The 23,310-nt window shown below is 46.3% G+C and overlaps 1 protein-coding gene across 2 annotated transcripts; it reads right to left on the bottom strand.

Annotated features, from left to right (window-relative positions):
* Positions 1 to 347: 347 nt before the first annotated feature.
* On the bottom strand, positions 348 to 20,671 carry LOC310906483 (T-lymphocyte activation antigen CD80-like). 2 transcript variants are annotated; one of them, XM_083855801.1, is made up of 7 exons: positions 20,575 to 20,671; positions 20,327 to 20,432; positions 8,770 to 9,093; positions 7,110 to 7,391; positions 4,998 to 5,123; positions 2,016 to 2,139; positions 348 to 588 (listed from the first exon to the last, which is right to left on the bottom strand). In XM_083855801.1, the coding sequence occupies exons 2-6, from the start codon at positions 20,412 to 20,414 to the stop codon at positions 2,033 to 2,035; spliced, it is 927 nt and encodes a 308-aa protein (XP_083711927.1). In that variant the 5' UTR covers positions 20,415 to 20,432; positions 20,575 to 20,671; the 3' UTR covers positions 348 to 588; positions 2,016 to 2,032. The 2 variants fall into 2 exon arrangements, with proteins under 2 accessions (XP_083711927.1, XP_083711926.1); XM_083855800.1 differs by having other exon boundaries at positions 348 to 580.
* Positions 20,672 to 23,310: the final 2,639 nt, after the last annotated feature.

Raw genomic sequence — 23,310 nt, 5'->3', positions numbered from 1 at the left:
ACTTCCAAGGTGTCTTTCTTTTCATGAAAAATGTGTCCACTATTGCCTCTTTAGGGGAGAAGGGACGTGTATCTGGTCGAGTCCAAACCCAAAGTCCTCCAGCAGGAAGAACAGATACTTGTGTGAGGCTGAATATAAAAGAAGTTTTAGCTGCTCCCACTTGCAACGTGGACGCATAAACTGAGATTGCAGTCAGGATTTGGGGTCTCCCAAAGGGCAGCTCCGTGTTACTGAAGGGGCAGGTGGGCATGGGCTCCCTGCTAGGGCTCTGCAGGTCCCTGATTCTCAGAGACAGCAGCAAGCCAGAGACTCCTGAAGTCCTGACCTGGTGTGCCACTGATGACATCCCTCTGCCCCGCTGCAGGAGCAGGGAGGAATCCCTGTTGTAAGGAGGCCACCGCACAGCGAGGAGCTTCTGTGGCGTGGGCGGGGGCTGCTTTCCTTCACAGGAGGTTGTGTTGCCGGCCGTGGTGGGCACAGTCTTCTCCTGCTGCCTGCCCCTTGCAGAGAGCCAAAGGGTCCATCCGAGCTGCACAACGAACAGTGGAGTCTGCAGTGTGGGATGCACAGCGTGAAGAACCTGAGGGACTCGAGGAAAAGATTTCGCTGATTTTTTTTTTTATTTTATTTTTCACACCTTAAATGTACCTCAGTAATGCTGCAGAACCGACAAACAGGTTATCTATCACCTGCGAGAGCCTTCCACAAGAGGGCTCCGGGTCCCTAAACTCGGAGCTGTTTTAGCGGGCAGCACAGCGAGCTGCAGCCTGGCCCAGCGCTTCCTGCAAAAAACCCTCGGGAACGGAGGGAGGATGACTAACGAACGTGCTTCCCTATGGAAGCAGCAGCAGGACATGGCTCAGGGCTTCGCGAGATGGCAGTCAGCCTCTAAGGAAGCACAGCTTCCATCCCAGCCCGCAGGCTGTCCCAGGAGTCGGGAAGCACCAGCCCCCTACAGGAAAATCTTGGCAAACTTTTATAACAAAAGAGAATGGGTTTATTCTGTAGGTGAACTCCTGCCACTCCCATCACAAAACTCCCCAAAATTCATTCTAACCGAGGCTCTAGTATCTGTTCCAGACAGGGCCTTCCCCAGAGGAAAACATGAGTGGGTGGTCAGGTTTGGAAATGAGACAAGTGGCCTGAATGAGAGTTTCCCCTCCTTTCCACCTCAAAGCTATTAAACTTTTAGATTCTGCAGTGCACAGTTTGACAAAGTCGTGACTTCCAAGACCCCCCAGCTGTTGCTCTACGGCATTACCCTGGCAATTCCACAGGCATTACCCTGGCAATTCTGCATGCTGCGCTGAGAGCAGGAAATGCAGTCACTTGGATAATGATGTGAATAAGAACAGTTAGCTGCTAATCTTCCCTGAAGTCTCTTCACTTAAGTATCTTTTTGGAGGACACAGCCCTGAAAACTGCTGAGCTTTCAAGCCAAAACAAATACAATCCTTTGTAATCATAAAGCCTTGGCAAGGCAGACTTTCCCAGCCCATCTTTCGTAATACCCCATTATCAAAAGTAACTCCTTTTAAAATATGAGTGTTTTCTGGGCAAGTTTGAGGGATGAAACTTTTCCTTCTCCATTCTGACATATCTCAGAAGTGGGCTGGCGTGTCTGATCACACTGGGAAATCTGGAGTTATCCTTTTGTTCCCCCCTCCCTTACCACCATTTGGTCAATCCTCAGTTTCTATCATCAATGATTTTCCTATGCTGAGGCATCAGATCAGGCACATGGCTCACAGGGAATCAGCCAGAACCTCTACGAGGTGAGGCCACATGTGGCACCTGAGGTAGGGATGAATAACTCTCATATGAGCCCAACAAGACAAGCACTAAAAGACTGCCCAGTGTTTAGTTGGAAAGCCCATAAATGAACACAGGGGTGATGGAAGGGGATGTCACTGCAGATCCTGATGACACGTGGTGTTTTGAGCTAACATTGCACAAGCATTCAATAGTTTTAATAATTTAAACTGTTTTGCCAAGAGAAGAGTGAAGAAAACTACCTGCAAATGCACTCTGGTCATACAGATGATGTTTCAGCTGTCACTTTACAGCTCATGGGTGCCTTTGTATATTCTTTCCCACCCTCTTCCACCGAATCCTGGCGCTTACAACAGGGAGAACAAACTGAAAAAGAAGATCCCGTGTTAGTAGATAAATATGGTCACAGTCTGATCTGATAGAAAGCTCTGTTACAAATAAATATCTATATAGTGTCACATGGATAAACTGCTCTTGTTAGCACAGGGCTAGAACCTCAGCCTGGCACCAAACCAGGTCGCTCCATGCTGAGATAAGGTCAGAAGGGAAATAATGATGGAAGTCACTAACTGCAGTTTACCTATCGAGTGAAAGAATGCGGTGTTAAAACCAACAAACTATTTCAGTGTTTTAAGAGGATCTCAGATTAAGCATATCCCCTTAATATCTCACCACTGATGACTGAATTTTAGTAGTTCAAGTTGAATCTTGTGCAATTGTGCTTGCACAAATTGTGAGTATTAAGCTATTCTTTAGGTGACCTCAAATCTTGGTGCTTTCTGTTTTCATTCTTAAATTACTGCAAAGTAGGCTGTGAGCTCCTCAGAGTAGGCGGCTGTGAACCTCAACAAAGCACCTGATTGTTTTGTCCACCACAACAATCATGCATCCGAGAACTCTTACTTCCGTTTTGTTTTACTCTGCCTTTCTATTCTTCCCTCCCACACTTCAGCTCTTTGAAGCATGGCTTTTCGAGCTCAGAAACCACTCTTTGCAACTCCTGACTCAGCTTTCCATAGGCCAGAACAGCAGAGGTGCTCTCAGACCTATTCTGAGCTCCCACGAGAGCTCTCGAAAGGTGACCTGCAGCAGCACCCACAGGAAGCACTCTCGGGGCAGATATTTCCCTTCCCAGACAGATGGCCATGCACAGCAGCACTGAAATGGGACAGCTACACAAACTGGAAAGCTGGATGGAAGCTCTGGCTTCAGTTTCATACACTTCTTACAGTTCCTTATACAGTTTCTTCTGTGCCTGGTCTGGAAAGTGGCTGAACCAAATTAGCACCACCTGACTCAGCAAATCTACTCCCTGTGCCCATTATGGAAGTGGGACTAAAAGGGAAATTCCAGTTAATGCAGCCCTGTGCCATGCTGTTTGCAGGTGATTGCATTCTACCACATGGGTATGCTTTTTATATCTGCTTTAAAAGCAATTCCGTTCCTATATAAAAGGCTATCTCAGAGTGCTCCAGGATCTTGCTAATTTAATGGTAAGGAACCTTTTAATTTCCAGCCTATATTTGTTGAGAGCCAAATCTTCCGATTCCAGTTCATTTTCTCCTATAATTAGAAGTTCATTATACATGCAGCTAACAGTACAGGCTGTGATCAAGTGTGATTTTCTTGGTTTCAGCCTGCTTGTTGCTTTCCTGTTGACACAGCCCCAGGGAACAGCAGGGGAGAAGAAGTGGCACTGGTGTCATCAGGGCACAGGGGTGGAAAATGAGGAGGTGCACAGGTGTGACCAGAAGTCACTGCCTTCCAGAAGCTTCCTTTCCTTGTGATAAAACACTAAAAGGAAATTAGCCCAGCTTGACTCAATGGTCACCTTGGTTTTTGAAGGGATGTGGTTGAAGAGGAGGGGAAAAGAAAAATAACAATGAGACCTCTGCATGTCTTACTTGGGAGTCAATTTGTCTGAAATTCAAGTAGAGGTATCAGAAGACACAAGCATGGCAAACTTACAGGTAAGCAAACTGAGTCTTTGCTGCCCAGAAAATGACCTTTTCCAATGGGGAATACCACAGCCAGATGGTGTGAGTGGCCTGAGCATAGTGGGAATGGAATGGAGTGGAGTGGAGTGGAGTGGAGTGGAGTGGAGTGGAGTGGAGTGGAGTGGAACGGAATAGAATAGAATAGAATAGAATAGAATAGAATAGAATAGAATAGAATAGAATAGCTCAGTGTGGGATTCTTGTCCCCAGATGTGGCTTCCCCGGTGACCTGACAGAACTTAGCTGGGTGTTTATCCCAGCTGGTGTTTATTTATCTTCATGTGTTGCAAGATCTCTTGTCATTCTCCAGGACTGCTCTGCAAAGCTGCTATTAGGGCATGGATAAGGCGCCTATTGCTGCTGACTTTCAATCCTACCTGCCTTTATAAATCTACTAAATACCTGCCCGCATCTTCAGGAACTTTCTGGAAAGGTCAGCTTAGACATTAGGAGCAACAGCTCCCAATAGAGATTAGGAGCAACAGCTAACAGATAGGATTTTTTTGAAGAGAAAAAGGTAAATTACTCCTCTGTCCACTAACCCTGAGATATTTGAGGTCTCCTTTGCCATTGAAAAACTCTTGGAGACTTGTCTTGGAGTTACTGAAAACTTCAAAAGATGGGACCAGACACTTTACCTGTGCCATTTTTGGCAGTGCAAAGAACACAAATCTAACTCTCCTGGCTGGTGTTCCCATAAAAGTAGGACATTGCTATGCTGAAGTCTCTCCTGTGGCCCTAACACACGAGGTATTTTTGTTACGTTCCCTCAGTGACTTCCTGAGGGATTAAGTAGGGTGTGGAGAGAGATCCAATTTTGAAACTCTCAGTGCTCAGCTGTTACGTATATGACCACCAAGATTCTTGGCATTTTAAAGCATCTTAAAGCATCTTAATACATAAAAATGAGTCTTTGTGAACCTCTTCATTATCCCTAATTTTGGAAATATTTTGATCTGCTGTCAAAACTCCCTGTCACCTCTTCACTCTCAAACCTGAACTCAAGTGTTGCCTGCACACAAAATGTAGCAAAATTACGAGCTAGACTTAGATTTTGTGACAGTGGATGCTGAAGGGAAAAAAAAAAAAAAAAAAAAGGAAATGAGAAAAATTAGAAGAAGGTACAGAAATACTTGGTGTGGCATTCAAGTTTCTATAAATGTATATCCTACATAAAAATTCCATCAGCACTAAGAGACACCTTCTTGAAAAAGAAGTTGCACTTACCATGCCTTGGGAGGTATCTTGCTGCCAGGGTGATAGCCAGAATGAAGGTGATAACGATGATAATTGAAGCTGTAATGACATTATAAGGTGGAGGCACAGGAGGAACCACGCAGTCATTTGTTTTTTCTGAGACAGGAGAAATAAAACATAAATAAAGGGCACAACAGGATATTGGCATTTTCATTTAAGAGCAAGTATGTGCATTTCAGGGGTTCTGGCCAAATTCTAACTCAGCTATTCAGCCTGAAAATGGACTCACTCAATAAACAAGCAAACAAAACTACAGCTAAATTTCTTCCATTTACCCACATTTGCTATGGGCTGAAATTTTTAACACATCCACAGAATGTAAAAAGCTGGGTCTTCGTCCTGAGACAGAAAATATTTAAAAACACATAAGCTGTTTCAGGGAAATGAGCTAGGCTTGGTGGAAAAGTTTGAGTTCACAGCTAGAAAAATTCTGTTCTCAAAGGTCCTTTGCCAGATTTCCTTACTGTTATAATCAGATTTATGCCTTAATTTTTTTCCCTTTGGATTCACAGGTGAAGGAGAATGATGCATTTAACAGCTTAGAATAGGCTGTTTTCTGCATGGCAGGAACAGTGTGGTGGCAGAGTTCAGTTTCAGTGGGCCTGGAGCCTTTGGCTTTTCACCACTGGAGATGGTGAGAAATCCCATTCTACCACTGGGATTTTAGAGTAGATACTGGGCCATTCTCGTACAGGACAGGACTTGCTGTATGTCCATAGGTCTGCAGATCTATGTGCACAGACCTTCAGTTCTTCTACATCTGCATCTGACACAGGGAAGCATCATTCCACTCCTAAGACATTAATCAGCCTGATCTGCTGTTCAGTCAGTCCTCCTCTCACTCTGTAGGGGCTGCTTTCTACATTTACCAGAGGCTCTGTTCTGTCTGTAACTCAGTGCTCATGAAAGGTTTGTTAGGAGGACCATTTACACCATACCAAAATGGGAGTCGTTCCACATCCTAAAAGTCAAAAAGTGGGGGGTTTGTGACTGCTGTGGATATGTCACTGTTGACTGCACTTTCTTCTGATTATTGCTTTTTTTGTTGTTGCTCTCTTTTTCTGTGTAGTGAGCTATTCTTAACCTTATTCTCCCTTCATTAGGGACATTATGCTCTACATCCAGCAATAGCCAATATTCATAAAGCACTAGTTCCTGGCATTTGTTCTGAAGCTGAATGGCACCTCTCCCCACAAGCCCCTTTGATTTTAGGAAGATAGAGGAATAAGCTACCTTGATGAATAAGGTACAATTCCCTAGGAAAAATACTGTTTCTCTATCTTCCCTTGAAGGTGCCCTTATCTCTACAGTAAAAACATCAGACCCAGAGACATTTCAGAATACTTTTTTGGTAACAACATAAAAAAAAATCCTTTCAGTTTTACGAATTTTCTTGCAAATCCCCTTCTACTGCAAAACATCTGGAATGTAGTGTGCTGCCTTCGCTCATGCTGTTTCCACTTGTGCCTTCAAGCTTTTCAAAGCACAGACTTATCTATTATGCCATCACTTCTAAGCCATGCTCAGTGATGGAATTCTTTTCCTACGAGTTAACCCTCTGTTACATTTGAAAGCAGAATTTTGTCTAGACCCCAGCTGACAGTTTCTTTCACTGAAGCAGGGACAAACATGCTCGTTAAATGAGGAAATTCTTTTTGAGTGCAGCCTGTGGCTTTTAAAGCACACATGTCTCTGGTCCCTCTGTTCAAATACCGGGTCTGTGTCACACAGCTGTGTGTGGCAGCCAGACCATGGGGCACGGGATGGTGGCATCCCCAGCCTGTGGCAGCCACCAAGTGTGACATTACCAGATCACAACAGGATCCAGCTCAGCTCTCAGCCCAGCTGCTGAAGAGCAGCAGGAAGACAGAGCTGCCTCTACTTGTCAGTCACTGTTGTAACTCTCCCTTCCCACCCCAGCTATCTTCCAGCCTTTAAAATATTTTTGGTGTGTAGTTCACAGACGGGACCACTGGGTGATCTTTGCATGAACACTTGCACAAAATCTACTGCATTCTCAGAGAGGCAACTCAGCAGATTCAACAAAATGGTTTTGTGACAGAAAACATTAATAAAACATACTCAGAAGCAAACTGGAGGACGTGGCAAAGCCACTGTATTCAACGGAGCAAGTGATGTTGACATCTTTGGTCACATTGAGCACAAGTTTCCCAGTGACATTGTAGAGGCTGAGGCGGGACTCGGACACCCAGCTGGCATTCCACTCCATGGACACGTTGTTGAGGGTTCCAGAGATTTTGGGCTTGGGGAAACCTCCATGAGAAGAACATGTTATCACCATCTCAGTCACCTCGCAGGAGTCAGCGGACACTTCTGCCGTCAGGTTGGGCTTGCTAAAGTCAGCTGGAGCAAGAGAGGTTTGGTTACCACTCTCTCAGGCCACAGTGAGGCTTGCAGCCCCCAAAACCCATGGTCAGTGCAAACACTCCCCCACAGAGCACTCACCATGGGAAGCTTTTCCTGCTCATGGCCTAGGATACCAAGCAACCAGTCACTAGTGAAAGAAACTTGCTCAACACTGTGTGGCTGACCAGTGGCAAGCAAGGAGAGACAGTTTTTCTTCCAGGCCCATTGTCTGTTGAGCAATACAACACTGCCAACCAGACTAGAAAATCCCTTCAGACATCCCAGCCTGATTCCTGCATTTCTCTTTCCTGATCCTCACAATAACTTGATCCCACTTCACCAAAGGGAGCACAGAAGTCTACCATAATTATTACAGCTGGCCTGTTAAGAGAGCAAGGGGATTTCTGGCTGGAAAGAAAACTGTAGTATTTGTGGGCAGGAAAAGAGATCCGTAGTTTTATGTTTTTTATGCAGCTAACTCCTCAACCCTCATGGTTAAAAAAGGGTGCTGGCAGTACACTTCCCTTTTTTCATACCAGTTCCCAGCAAGATCATCAAATTTGTCTCCTTGCACATATGCCCTCAGACCAGCAGGAAATGGCCAAACCTCAGGAGCTTGTCTTTTTTTGTTGCCAAATCTCCTTCCAGATGAGGAATGCTCCTTCACTGACTTATCTGGAAGATTCATGTAACTCTCTGCTGTTAAAGGTATTAAAATGCATGTATATATTTATATCTCACCAGTCTTTGGTTGAGATCAACTGCCACACAAACACCAGTGGAAATGGAAAATGTCAGTGGAACTTTTTGTGGCCTCTAAGAGAAGATTCAGATTCATTTTGAACAAAGGAACTCGGTTTCTTTAATGTAAAAAGCCTCAAAGCCTCATGATGAATGCAGCCTTAGGCTGAGGAGCTGCAGTGCAGCGAGTTCCACAGGGGTTTGGATGCAGGGCTGGGATGCTGCCATGGCCACCCTATTTCTCTTTCAGCTTGAATGCTTGCCAGGCACTAAGGGCTTGGTCTTGCTTTGCCCCAAAGACAGCAGGGGCTGCCTCAGGCACCCATCACCAGTGGTACCTGGGGAGAGCCCCAGGAGGGATCCTTTCACAAGAGGAAGGCATCAAGGGGAGGAGGTTGGGCTGGTGGTGGGAAAAAAAATAATTCTGCACCTGAGGTAGCTTTAGAAAGGTAAGAAGAGAGCCTGCTGGAATGGAAGCAGTTAACACACCTTCCAGCACTCTCCCAGGCTTCCTGATGAAAGTCTATCTGCTTATATGTATGAATAATCTTGGTAGACTATGAATAATCTTGGAAGAGCATCCTTCACCCCCTGGCACTGGAGAGGCTCAGGTGTCAGGAGGAAATCCACCCACCTGTCACAAAGAGGATGACAGGCTGGTCACACACCACGGCGGAGTTGTGCTGAACCACACACTGGTAGGAGCCATTGTCCAGGATTTCCATGGGGGAGATCCACAGGGTGAGGTTCCAGGGGTCCATCTTCGTCCGGTTCCGGTACCGCTCGTGGTCCCGGATCTGAATCCCATCGGAGTAGGCCAGCACCACTTCTGTGATGTTCTTCTGCCAGTACACACGGTACTTGTGCAGGCCCTCTGAGCTGGGAATTTCATAACAACAAGGCAGGCCGACCTTTTCCCCTACCTTGCTCTTGACTACCTTCTTCTCCAGTGCTTGGCCTGCAGGTGAGGGCAAACAAAAGGCAGTGAGTCAGTGGTACAGCCTTGTGCCAGGAGCTGCTGCCTAAAGCTCACCCCTTTTGGCTCTGACTGCTCACACCCCTCATCATCCACTGAGCTGTTTTACACCTTCAGGTCTGCCTGAAGGGGAGCCATCCTTGGGCATTGCCTTGGACATCATGCTCCACTCCTACTCAGGATCATGACCCAGCAGGCAAACAAGGATTGCTGCGTGGATTGCTGAAGGCAAAGGCAGGAGAGTTGCTTGCCTGAACAGAAATTTTGCTGGCCCCTTTAAAAACAGGGATAGAAACACACATGCACAAACTGCTATCTCCTCTGTTCTCCCTTTTCAGAGCCTGGTGTTTGGAAAATCTGTGTCACTCTCCACTGGGTTCTCTGCATGCCTAACAGGGCCACAGTGGACTATTTGTTCAGGGGGGCTGGGGGATTTTTGGTAGGTGTTTGTTCTTTTTTTTTTTGTGGGTTTTTTTAATTTTTTTGTGGGGTTTTTTTGTTTGTTTGTTTGTTTGTTTGTTTTTTTTTTTTTTGTAAAAGAAAAAAACCAACAAACTCAAACTTTCAAGATCCCAGAAACTAGAATCAACCCTACAACAATACACAAAGGTCGCAGCCACACTGTCATCAGCCTTCCAGCATTAGCAAATGAACAATTTTGCCTAGTCCAGCTAGAGCAAATTTATCTTTGTGAAAGCTCATGGGATGACTTGGAACCAGCACCGATGTTCCCCAACTCCCAGACAGTGACTGTGCCAGTGCCATACCTGGAGTACAGCCACGTGCTGACAACAATAAGCTGAGACCCTTGCAGGGTGAAATTAGGTACAACTTTGACCATGGCAGCAGTAATTCCCCCACTGAGCACCCTGCTCCCATGTTCCGCCTTGCTTTCCCTCTCCTTCCTCTTTCCAGTGGTTAAATGTTCACAGGGCCTGACCTCTGAGGGAGCAGCCCAGCAAGGAGGAGTGCCTGCTGCTGAAAGGTGACCCAGCATGGACACACAGCCCTGTGCTGCACCACGGGGCAGATGGCTGGGCTTTCACCTGAGTTAGTGCCAGCCTGGGGATTTGTTAGTCCAGAAGATCAGGCTGCAAGATCAGGTTGCTCTCTGTCCTGCTTGCCTTGGCCTCACTGCCTTAGCACTCATCTGCAGTGCAAGTGGGATATCAATCTGTTACACTCCACTGACTGAGAGCAGAAAAACAAGGACATAGCTGTCTTCTGGACAGAAAATATTCAGATTCCCTCTTCTTTCCCTGCAGAACACATCTCAGCAAACATACCTGAGAGAGGAAGCAGGAAAGTCCTGACAGGCGGTGTGTCACTAATGGGGACAACGCAGCATCACCCGTCAGGGGAGGGGAAGAGCCCACGTGCAAAGCCTCTGCCTGAAGTGTGAGCTGAGCAGTGCACAAAGCTGAGCCTCAGAACTGCCACCCCCCAGCAAAGTCTGGCTGATGCTGGCTCACTGTTGACAGTCCCAGCCTGACTGCAGCCACGCTGTCCAGAGGCAGAGTGCAGCACTCGGGCTGTGACCGGGATGCAGCGGCATTCACATTCAGCCGGTGTCCGAGGCAGCCAGAGCTGGTCGCCTGCCAGGCCTCATTTGCTTAGCACTGACTCACAGACCCTGGGGTGACTCACAGACCCTGGGGCCACTGTCACAGCAAGACCCCTGGGGCCACTGTCACAGCAAGACCCCTGTGGCACAGCCTGGTGACCTGCTCACAATCCTACAGCTGCCAAGTGCTGGAGGGAGACAAGCAGATGCTCAGCCAGTGCCTCCCCACAGCTGGGTGTTGGGGCTGCTTGCTGGAGTAAAGCCCAGACACAAAGCTTGGGACAGAATATTTAACAGACATGTAGATGTGGAAAATGGTTTGTTGGTGGACTTGGCAGGGCTGAATTAAAGGCTGGGCTCAAAGATCTTGAAAGTCTTCTCCAACCTAAATTATTCTGTGATTCTGTGAAATAAGTTTCACTCCTCTCCCCTGCCACACACCCACCCCTGTCCTACTTGCATCCTTGACATTAAATCTGTAGGAAACACACCAAAAAATACTGTGGAGGTCCTGGTACACTATGGAATGGTTTAGTATTAGTTAAATAAAATAGAATATGTAATTAAACGAGCAATTTCTTATTTAACTGGTTTTCCTCCACTCAGCCACTCCACTGGTCTTCCAAAGGGGAAGTTCCAATATTTCCCCCCCACTTCCTGTACTTCCCCTTTTAATGCATTGTAGATGATGAGCAACCAAGCTGGGGCAGACCAGGAGCTGCTCAGCCCACTGACCTCTGTCAGCCATCAACTAGTAGCAAAATGAGAGAAAAACTAATTCTTCCACACAGGAGAAAAACTGCCTTGTCTTGCCAACCTTTGCAGCCTGAAATTCAGGATTTCTTGATATCAGCATTTAAATTGCTACTGCTAAGACCTACCCTGCAGGAACAGTTCTTGCCCTTTCAGGAATGCCCTTTCAGGAATGCCCTTTCAGGAATGCACATATAATTTTGGCATTCACAACATCCTCTGGCAATGACTTGTGCAGTTTGATTACATGCTGCGTGAGAAAGCATTTCCTTCTGTTCACCTTAAAAGCAGCCCACTTGGGGCTGTGATTTTTGAAGTTCGTCCTCCCGTACCTGTGTGTGTTTGTGTGTATGTGTGTTTTTATCTTTGACCACATCTTTGCTCGTTCTCACAGTGCAGCTCTTACTATTACTGGAGAGACTCGCAAGAGCGGCCAGTCAAAATTTGGGATTGATAAAGACCATTTTCTGTTTCCTTTTGCAGCAGCAGGGGAAGAGTAGGTGTACACTAAATGTCAGGGTGATATCACATCATGAGTTGCATGAGGTTCTCCCTACCTTGCCTCTCAGAGTCTCCTTTGCAACCAAAAGGAGAACAAAAACCTTCTCGGGAGTACATGTGCAGGGGCTGGAAACTCCTGCTGATGTCATGTCTACCCTTAAAAGGCTCTGCACCCTTGAAACTGCAACCTGAATGCTGCAAGACTGAAGGAACCAAAGTCCATGAAGAGTCATTCAGCCCTACAAAAGTCCCCTTTCACTTTAGAGGTGAACTGCAAAGCAAAAATGAAAATCCAGTTCTGTGCCATTTCTGTGCAGCCAGGCTGAGGGGAAAGGTATTCACCATGGAAATAATTTTTAATGACTTTTCTAGAAAAAGATCCCTCCTCTTCCCACCCCTCTGAAGCCCACCCACTCTCTTGCTGTGCACACACATCACTCCATCATTGGAAGCCCGTGGCATGTGGTAGTGCTGAACTGATGGAAGGGCTGACTTTCTCTTCCCTGGGCAGAAAAGCTCGCTTCGTTCAAACTATGCCTGTGCTGCAGATGCCCCATGCAGCAGGGCTAACTGGAACAGAAAGGAGTATAGAGGAAAATTGTTCATTCCTGTTTGCTCTGAGAGTCAGGAGAGGTGTCGAGCTCGTATCCCTATTTCCTGCACTCTTTGCCCAAGCCATAACTCAGAAATTCCCCAGTCACAGAAACCCTTGTTATCCTCACCACACATGCAGTGAGGCAGCACATGAGAGCAGATTTCCTCTGACACAGAAGCCTTGCAGAGACATTTGGCAGTAAAAGGCAGTTAAAGACCTGGCAATGCTCTGGAGAAGCAGCCTCCAACTGTTGGAAACCTCCAGATAAGTCCTGGTGAACAGAAGCTCCCAAGCATTTCTCTTTCCTCTGCATTCCCCATTTCCCCATTTCTCTGCCCTTCTGAGCTTTTTTTTTTTTTTTTTTCTTTTCTTCTGGTTTCCTATTTATCTTTGCAACAGCAGCTGGTATCTCTACTCATAAATTAATGGCATCACTGACTTTGCCTAGGACTAAGCATCTGGGATTCCCACTCTGCAGGTAATTCTGCAGCTCAGATCCCTCATTTTCTGTGAATAGCATTCACCCCAAACTTGCATGATTTATCCTTTGAGGGCAATGCAGTATTTTACAGAGGTTTCCAAGCAAAACAGACAATGAGCCAAAAAATCAAGACATTTTGAAAAGCTGAATCTTTAAAAGACTAGACACTCCCCCTTGATCTTGTCTTTATTCCAGATGATTTTACCAGTGAGGACTGAGATTCTCCCCAGGCTTTCCATGGAGCCAAAAGCCATCAAATGTCCTGTGCTACATGGGAATAGTGAAATGCTTTGTGTTTAAATCAGTTGGGAACACAGTGATGACAGAATGACCCTGCTAGATGCCCAGATAACCTCTCTCTACGTGGAGACACTGTTTCAGAAGTGCATAAAAACACTGCCTTCCTCTGTGTTTCACTGTGTAAAGACCCTGTGCACTAAGAAAGATGGGATGAAACAGAGAAAAGTGGGTGCTATAAAGCCCTGCTGGCTGTCCTCTTCATGGAGTCTGTGACTGCAGATTAACCCAGGCAGGAGTGCCTGACAAGCCTCTGAGGCTCCTTCTTCACAGACTCCACTCCAGCAAATTCAGGCATGCAAAGAGAGGTCTTGGCAGACATGAAAAGGAGTGGCCCTTTCTCCTTGCACAACTCCAAGCCCAACCTCTCATCACAAACCACGGACCTGCTGCTGCTCTGGGCTGCTTTGATGAAGCAAAGCAGATCCAAATGCTTTGTTCAGGTCAAATTCCCTTACTCGTCCCAAATGTGGTTAGAGAGGGGAGCAGAAAAGAATAAAACTCAAATATTTGGTCCCGAATAAAGCCAGCAATGGACTTTGGCAGTGATTCCCCTCAGTTTCCTGTACCTGTTGACACTACTCAAGTGTGCCTGCAGCAGATAAGTGACAGGATTAATCCTAGTGAACGATGATGGCATGGCAGGTCTGAGGTAGGGAAATAGTCTGAACAGCTTTTTCTAAAAGTTCATCCTTGCTTAGTTCTGTGCTGGAACCTCGGGGTACCCCATACATGGTTTTATGCACTTCCCACCTTTATGCTGCCACATTTCTCCTAAACAAAAGAGTAACCCTGGTTTGCTCAGCTCTATACTGTTGCTTTGGCAATTATTATAACACTCCCAGGGTGTTTTGGTGTCTCACTCCATCAGCAGCCTTCATCCCGTTGTAATGCTGTTTTATTTTGTGTGCATTTGCAGCTCTCCGTCTTCCGTGAGGAAATCCTTGAAGCCATGAAGTGGCTGTGAAAACCAGAGGGCGATCTGCAGTTACCATCTGGGAAGACAAAAGGGAATCTGAAATACTTCGGTGGAGGTGCTGGCTGCAGCACTGGGGCACTTGTGGAGATACAAATCTCCTGCCTTCTGAGTCAGCCTGGGACAAGCCCTCTGCCCGGGTATGTCCAGCCCGCCGTGTTTGTTACATGAGTAAAACCGCAACCCTGCACAAAGCACCGGATTTCTCGTCTTGGCACCGGGCAGGAGGTGCTTGGAGCAAGGAGCTGGATATGGAGCCAGAATTACTTGGAGATGGGGACTAGATCATGTCTTAGATCTTTCCGTGTGCTGCAGAGGGCACCACATGGGGGATGCTCAGGGAGGAGAGGATGGAGACCTCTTTTTGTCCCCAGAAGGAACACACAGCCGTGGGGACAGAAGTCTTTGGCGTTGAGAAATGAGCAAAAGAAGAGTCTTTCTGAACTATCTCCCTTTCTCCATTCCTAGCCCGTGGAATGTGACCCCTGCTAGAATAAAAGAGGGCAGGGAGGGCCGGTGGATCTGGACTTCCTCAGAAGATTTGCATATTTTAGTTCCTTTAGAGATCAAATTCCTGCATCTTGCTCAGCACTCTTTCAATTTCCCAGACTGGGAGCAGAAACTAGATGTGGCGTTTGTGTAAGACGGGCTGGTGGGGGAGATTTGCCACAAAGACAGACAAAAATAAATTTGTTAATTTTTCCCCTGCAGTCTCTGTCTCTTGCTGACAGGATCACTTTGTACTTCCTCTATATTTATCTCCCAGCTGAAGATGTTCTCGGATAATTTTCCTAATTCCTCCAGTACCACTGCCATGCCTGCTGCTGTCCTCACAGCAGTTTCTGAAATTGAGGTCCTCCCCACTGCTTAAGGCTGTAGTTTTCTTCAGTGCTTGGTAAATCTCTGCCTCACATGCTCCCCAAGCAGCCAGCCCTCTCTTGAAACTGATAGAAGGTGAAAGTACTCAGTAACTAGGAAAATTAAATATGATACCTCTCACATAAGCCCACTTCAAAGTCGAAAAATTACAAATTTAAACGTATATATATATAATTTTTTTTTTCTTTTCCTGCCAAAGTACCTGCCCACAGCCATAGCAACACTCAGTGGGATTGGCTTGGGCAGGTGATGCTGGAGGCACCATCCTGGAGCACCAAGGGCAGGGAAGGGGCTCTCTCGCCTTTCAGGGACCGGTGTCTGTCTCTGTTCTCTCTGCAGCACTTCCCCCAGCACAGGGATCAAATCCTTGCCTGCGGGGCATTTAAAACAACACCAGAGGGTGCCTGCTAAGGCAAGAGCAGCGGTGTGCAAAGATACTTCTTTAAATCGTCTTTTCTAACAACTTTTTATGTGATGTGTTAGGAGTTGGAGCTCGCCAAAAGGTGGATGTCCTTTGAGGGCAGGACAGGTAGAAATGCCACCATTAGCCATCAGTCAGCACTTTCTTTTCAGTCAAGGAGTCCCCAGGGACCAATGATGTTTTAAAAGAATAACAGTGAAAAAGCAGAAGCAAAGCCTGTGGCATTTCCGAGTTGGGAAAGATTTACATATTCTCAAATGAATTCCTGAGACTCCTAATGGTGATGTCCCTCCAAGGGGACAGAAGAGCTACAATTAAACATTAAGTTAATCTATTTTAAAATAAAACTGACCTCCTTCTGCCAAGTGAACAGACTTCACTGCATCCAGCCTTCACCTGCCTTGCCACCCTATGGAAGATATCACATCCACACAAGCACAGCACTTATACTGGGAAACACATGTTTAAGAGGAAGGAGAAGCCTTCAGCCTGGAGAAGAGAAGGTTCCAGGGAGACCTTAGAGCAGCCTCCCAGTGCTTAAAAGGAGCCTTAAAAAAGGCTGGAGAGGGACTTTTCACACGAGCACATCACAACAAGACAAGGGAGAATGGCCTCAAGCTGAAGGAGGGAAGGTTTACATCAGATATTAGGAAGAAATTATTTATTGTGAGGGAGGTGAGGTGCTGGCTCAGGTTGCCCAGGGAAGGTGTGGATGCCCCAGCCCTGAAGGTCTTCAAGGCCAGTTTGGGTAGGACTCTGAGGCACCTGGTTTAGTGGAAGTGTCCGTGGCAGGGAGGTTAGAACAAATTAAGCTTCAAGATCCCTTCCAACACAAACTCTGTAATTCTATGAGAATTTCTCTGAATGTAGAAGTTCTCCCCCAGCCTGGCACAACCTTGGGAGGCAGCCAGACAACAAACTCACAGTGATCTCATGCCTTCCCCATGCAAGCAGAGGGGAACTGGCTCCCCTTTCCCTTCCAATCCCATATGTTCCCCCTTGCAGGGCTCTCCAGAGTCTGGTTCAATACACCAGTTATAAAAAAATAAAAATAAAAAAGGAAACTTTCTGCCAAGCTGGAAGGTGAAGTAGATCATACAGGGATCAGATATGTGCAAAGAAGAGGAGGATCACATAGCCAGAGAGGGCCAGGATTGCATCTTCTGGTGGCAATGGTTTGTTTGTATCCCTCATCTGTGACTCCTGTCTGTATCCATCCCCCTCCAGGGGGTACACAGCATAGGTGTAGAGGCAAACTGGCTCTGAAAAAACTAACTCACCACAAGAGAGGCAGAGGGATAATATCAGTCATTTATGTCAGATTAATTACCCCCATTAAACCACACCTGGAACTCAAAATCAAGGCAGTGATGAGCAGGGAAAGTGTGAGAGTGTAAGGGTGGCATCTTCTGCTGGTAAATCTACTACAATTAGTAAAAGTGTCCACTCCAAACTTTCCATGTCTAAATGCAGAAATGTCCAACAGGTACACTGCAAAAAGGACACAAATGTCCAAGTGATCCAAGAAATGCAAAAAAAGCAGTTGCAGTCAGAGCAACATGAGATCACTGGAGCTATCTGGGTTCATTCCGATCTAACTGGAAAAAGGAAATCATGTGGGTGAAAGGAACATTTGACCCATAGCCCTACAAACTTGGCATTTAGGGTTTTGACTGTATTTTGTGTGTAAAAACATAGACTTGTCTAAGTTTAATTTTCTGTGGGTTTTTTTTCTAAAGAATTTATTTTTTTAAGGACTTCTTTCTTAAGAAGTCCGTAACAAGCACTCAACAGAAGAAGGAAAACAGTCTCTATAAGCAAAAAGCAGGAGGCTTTAGCTGGGTTTCTCTTTCTCCAGACAAGCTCTTACAGCAGGTTTCACTTTGGATAGACTGACAAGACAGATAAAGGAGTTCCTAAGATCCTCTGCTCTTGTTTTTGAAAGACATTTTTTTCTGCATGTCTGGAACAGGAGACAGAAACTCATCAGAAAAAAGATATTAAAACAACAGCTGAAGGCATGAGGAGGAATAAGTCAGAAACTCAATTTGCATCCAGTGATCAAGTGGGCAAATCCGGTATGTAAAGAAAAATTTCTGCCATCTCCGCCGTGAAATCTGCCCCAGCACAACCCATACCAGAGCTGGCATGGAAATTAGACACCAAGCACCTAAAGCTCACTGCTAGACACTTGAATGTTCAGAGGTGGCTACAAAACAGGGAATCTTTCTCAGCCCTCATTGTCCCTTTCTGAAACCCAGCTCCACTCCGAGCTCTTTACTGGGAGTAACGCAAGGGAAGGGGATTCCCGGAATGAGCCAATGCTCAAGTGGATATTCCCCCTCCCTTCCCAACTCTCCACTAACTTAGAAAAGCTCTAGGGAATTTTCCTCAAAAATTCTCAAAAAATTTCACCCCTGGGAAGAAACCAAGGGCTAAATGGTCCCCAGCTGGAAGAAAAGACTACAGGGAATTTTAAAAATACTCCATGGACATAAAGCTGGGCTTGCTGGGTCCCTGAAGTCAGTGCCTATGCTTTGTTTTCACATGAGGCAGGAAAAGGTCATCCTGAGGGACTTCAAGCTATATTTTTCTAGGATAACAAACTGGGACTGAGAACATCCTACAGTTTGTAGGCAGGTGTGAAGGTGCAATGGCAGGACAAAATCAAGCCCATGGGGGATACCAGCAGTGAATTCAGATCATAAATAAAAAAAGTTGTGCTGTAGCCAAGGTTGTTCTGCCACTTTGTGCTGAGACAATGGGGTATTGTTCATGGACATCAGTGTCTCCAGCAGCAGATGACATCCTAAAAGCAGCTCTAAATTACACTGGCCTTTCAGTGGGGCACCTCAGGTGAACATCAGACTAGCAAAATTCCATTCAAACAAATGGATCTACATAGCTTGCACATGAAATTCCTATGAAAGACAACCTTCAAATCAACCTTCAACTTTTTCTATCAAAGATAACCTTCAAATCCCTTTTAATTAAGCCCCCCATTAATGCCTTCCACTGCTACAATGTGAAAATTCAGCCTGGCATCCCCTCTGTTACTATTTTGCTCAAGTGGGCTTTACAGAGGACACTTGTTTCCATCCTAGAATGCCACCTGACCTTTTGCAGTGCTACATCAGGGAGCTGTGCCAGCATCAGGACACCTGGGCCAAACCAAGGGCACAGGCTCTGGGAGCCAGGCCTGACTGTGCCTTGGTGTGGTCATGACCCATGTGGGGTCAGTCCTGTAAATGCTGGCTCTGGTGACTTGCTCAATATTGCGTGGGAAGTCGCTGCCAGGGTGATGGCAGACACCCAGGCCTCCACTATTTCGCCACAGCAAGGTCAGAACTCAGTCCTTGTGGTCCCTGTGGGCAGTGCTGAGAAGGCATCACTCACAAGCACCAGTAAAGTTTCAAAACCCAGTCCTTTGTGGGTCCTGCACCACGTATTTTCAAGGAGCACTAATGTAGGAATGCTGATCTTCGGAGAGAAAGGGTTCAGAGTGTGTGTGTGAGTGCTCTTTTCTATTATCAAACTCCTATCAGTGGATATTAGCATTCATCAAACTATGCATCCAACTATACACCCTTTAGCCAAGGCACCAGAATAGTTTTCAGAGAAATTACATGACTGGTGAATTACCATACGCTCGTAATTACATTATTAACATACCACAAACCCTTAAAGTACTGAGAGAGAAACTGAGGAGTTCCACTCCTGATAGATTGTTTGCCTAATGAAAATACAAGCAAAATATATTTGTGCTTGACAAATGCTTTGCAAGCACAGAGGTAGGGGAAGGAGTGAGGGGAAGACAGAAGAGCAGAGATCCCAGAGCGACATTGGAGGTCGTTGATTTCTTTACAAGTGATCTCTGCAATTCATTCCCTGCTAAATTCTCCAAGTTTTATCTTAAAATTCTAAGACTGAAACTCAAAATGAAACCCAGCATCAAATATCTCCCAGTTTCACAATAGCTGCATGGAAAGCTCCTAATTTAGCATCGCTTGATTTTTATCTAAAGCCTCAGTTCAGCCCAGGTTTGCTCTAGAGTATCGTTAGCAGCAGTGAAACACTAAAATTTACAATAAACACAACTTATTTTGCAGCCACAACGAACTCCAGCTCAGAAGTGAATTTTGTGTGGTTTCCAGGTTAACACTTCACTCACATGAGAAGACTCATCCCAAGCCTGTTGAGGTGAGGAGAGATCTGTGTGAGCTTTGTGGCAAGTCCTCAGAAAAGGACAGGGCACGGCCCAGGCACGATTTCAACGGGGATTTGTGTTGTTGGAGAAAGAGCTCACTCCACTGTGTGCTGAGCTGCCCAGGAGGTGCAGAGCACTTTGAGCTGCCACCTTTCTCTATCTTTCCACCATGTACCCACTTTTACCACCCAAAAAACTGCAGAAACCACCCCGCCACTGAAGCTAAAGAGCAAGGGGTTGCGACATGTGCAGACATGCACAGACACAGCTGACCAAAACCACCCTCATTTCTCTCACCCTGGCTGGGATGGGAGATCACCATGGCTCTCTGGGAGCCAGCAGCTTGGTGCAATGGGCCTGGGAAGCTGAGAGCTGATGGCTGCTCAGTGAAGTGCCAGCCACCCCAAACCCTGGCCTGGGCTGAGCCCTGGCAGAAGGCGCCAGGAGTGTCCCAAGGCCCACCATCCCCTGTTGAGCATCACAGGGGTGCTGCTGCTGGTGCCCAGCCCCTTCCCACACTCCCATTTTGGCTCCTGCTTACCCATCCCAAGGCAGAGCAGCACCAAGAGCCCGAGCCCCAGCCACGTCCTCAACGCCAGCACCGGTGGGGAGGCAGGAAGGCACATCATCTTCCTGTAGCTCCTGGCCTGGGAGGAGAGGGGAATAGGGTTAGGGGAACAGAGCCTGAGGAGCCCAGCACCCTCCACCGTGTCTCTCTGCTTCCTGCCTGCTGCCACCACCAAAACCCCTAAGCACAAGCCCAGCCTGCCCATTTCTCTCCCCTGGTACCTGTTGTCTCCCTGGTCGAGCAGCACCGAGGCCACCCCTGAGGCAGGGAGGAGGCAGAGGGCTCAGAGCCAGGCCATGGGTGCCTGGCTGCTGCCACAGGCTGCTGAAACACTCCCCGACAGGGTGCAGGGGGAAGTCTTGGTGCCGGGAGGCTGCTCAGCCTGATAAGTCACCTCACACCGCCCACGGCTTCCTCGCAGGGCGTGCGTCAGGGCGCAGCGCCCGCCGCCCCCATCGCCCCCACGGGCACCGGCTGCCTTCATCCCTTGGGGATGCTCTGGGTGCTCCTCCAGCCACGAGGGTGTCCTGCCTATCAATGTGTGTGTCAGGCAGTGCTGGGGGCTTTGGGGGTTAAAATGCAGCTAAGTGGAACTCTGGTGCTGCTTTGGGAACAGTTGGATAAAATTATGTTTGGAACGAAACAAAATGCCCGCAACCACCGTTTCAGGTCCAGTGGATGTAATCCATCGAGAAATGGATTTTCCAAAGAAAATTTAAAGATTGCTCAGGCGGCACGTGATAGATGTCGTGGCTGAGCACCTGGACAGGGAGCAGGATGTGAAAGCAGTGCCAAATGTGGATGATTGTGGTGTCACCAGAGAGCACCCACCAGCCCTGTGGAAGTGGAGGGAGCACTTGCCTCCCCAGCATTGTGTCCTGCCTTCCCCAGAAGGCACCCACTGCTCACCCAAGACCCCAGCTCTGCATGGGGCAAGGGGGAGGTATGGACCATCCCTGCTTTAAAGCCTGCAAGGACAGAGCCATCACCAACCCAAACTGCCAAACAAAGCCAGGGCCAAACACAGCCAGCCTGGAGCAAATCCTGGGCAGAAAAATAAACCACTTAGTAAATAAGAGCCTGAGGGAGTAAATGCATGCTAAGTGATGTAGATTTGTACAGATCTCCTGCAAAATATTTGTACACACTCTTCTGCAAAATGAAATAAACCCTGATATAGTGTAAGGGATTGCAGTGTAAGGGGTTTTATTTAGCTGTAATAATCACAGCAAGAGGGCTGCACAGCAATGAAAACCTGGTATTTTTCAAGGAGAAAAAAAAAAGTGCAAATACAAATCAAGAGTAAAATAATTTATTTAAATGCAGATTTCTGGTTTGCTGGTTTAAATTATTATGATTTAAATGAAATGCATCCCTTTTATCTGAAACGATTTGCTGCTATATTGCTCCCGTTTTTCTTCAGTACAGGCTCCTTGAATTAGATAGATTAGATGGACTGGGTTGAATTACAAATCAGAATTTTATTTTGACGTAATTAAAACGATGGTATTCTGTAGAGAAATCAAATATAGGTTATAGCATTTCTGCAGAGAGAAAATCATTGTATATGAAATGGCTGAGAGGAGTCTGTTATTGAGTCAGACTGGCACTCTCTCCATTGCAGGGTTTTGAGTGCCTGTGCTTTTTGTTTTGGGCTATGATCTAAATCCTGTACATTTGTACTCCATCCATGCATTTTCCACCAGCGTGGTTTTGCAAATGCAGATGACAGTAGCACCATGTGTTTACATAGAAGTGTTTCCATGGTGCTCAGAGAAGAAGAAAGTATCATTAATACAGCCAGCCATACACACCTTCCCTAAGTCACAGCTCTCAGGCAGGTACTGCCTCTCTGAGAGTCAGATGGAATAAACTTTCTCCTGCTGGTCTAATCATGAATCCTTATCATTAGATAACATTGCCAGAGTTACTGGCAACCCTGTTACAGCTCTACAGTTCATCACCTCCCCTTCATTTCAAATTCAAGCTTTTTTAAAATACATATTTCTGCCATTAGCATGTTAGAACTAGAAGGAAACTCCAGCCCGTTACATTTGCATCTGCATTTCTTCCTCAGGACTTAACCCTGCTTTTGGATGAGCATTCCCAGGAAAAGTAACTGAGCTATCAGCTGCCAGACTGTAGTAAGGAAGTACCACAACCCCTTATTACACACAGAAGAACCTGGACCAGCTAAGGCTGCCTAAATTTTGTATAGACAGCTGAACGCAAGGATGTTATTCTTACTCAGGGCTCCTTCTCTTTTCCTAGGTATTGCAGTTCTTGGTACCTTTCTCCTCCAGAGATCTCCCTGATTGCAAGGAGACTGAAATAACAGAGAGAGAGGAGCAGCCAAGTGCTTTGTTCTGCTTTGATAAGAGGCAGAAGTAATATTTTTTCCATCACTTAAAGCTTCCCTAAGCATGTATCATATCCTTGATTTGTGGAATCCATCAGTTCAAGGGATGAGGTGTTATGCATTTTTAGGAAGTTAACAAAGTTGAAGGACTCCTACATACTGAAGTCACAGTACAGAAGACACTGCTTTTTTGAGCACTGCAGAGAATAATATAAGCCCACCAAATTCACAGAAGAATCCCCACAGAAATAAGGTTTCTTCTGCACTTGATTAGGCCTTCAGCATTTCATCCCTATGTGCTCTGGAAACAGCTTTAAATATGTAGAATTATTGCAGGAGAGGAGCTAAGATTTAATGAGAAAAATGCTTAAATTCTGCTAAATATATTTACTGCAGAAAAGAGGAAGATGTGAGAGCATCACACAACTACATTTTTCCATTGCTTTCACAGAAAACCATTAGGGAAAAAGCAGAAAAGACAAGTGAAAATTTGCAGCATATGTGCTGTGTAGGGGAAATTAATTTAAGTAATCAGCACTTGTGGTAGAATTCCTTTGCACTCAAAGGGAAGTCTTTTCAAATACATTAGTGTTCAAAT

The sequence above is a fragment of the Zosterops lateralis genome (assembly GCF_965231275.1).
Source record: "Zosterops lateralis genome assembly, chromosome: 2".
Taxonomy (NCBI): Eukaryota; Metazoa; Chordata; class Aves; order Passeriformes; family Zosteropidae; genus Zosterops; species Zosterops lateralis.
This window is presented reverse-complemented; position numbering and strand designations above follow the sequence as displayed.

Coding starts and splice junctions, on each gene's coding strand:
- LOC310906483 (XM_083855801.1), bottom strand. CDS start 20,414: ATGATGTGCCTTCCTGCCTCCCCACCGGTGCTGGCGTTGAGGACGTGG. Junction 9,094..20,326: donor GCTGCTCTGCCTTGGGATGG/GTAAGCAGGAGC, acceptor CCTCACCTGCAG/GCCAAGCACTGGAGAAGAAG. Junction 7,392..8,769: donor TGTCATCCTCTTTGTGACAG/GTGGGTGGATTT, acceptor CTCTTGCTCCAG/CTGACTTTAGCAAGCCCAAC.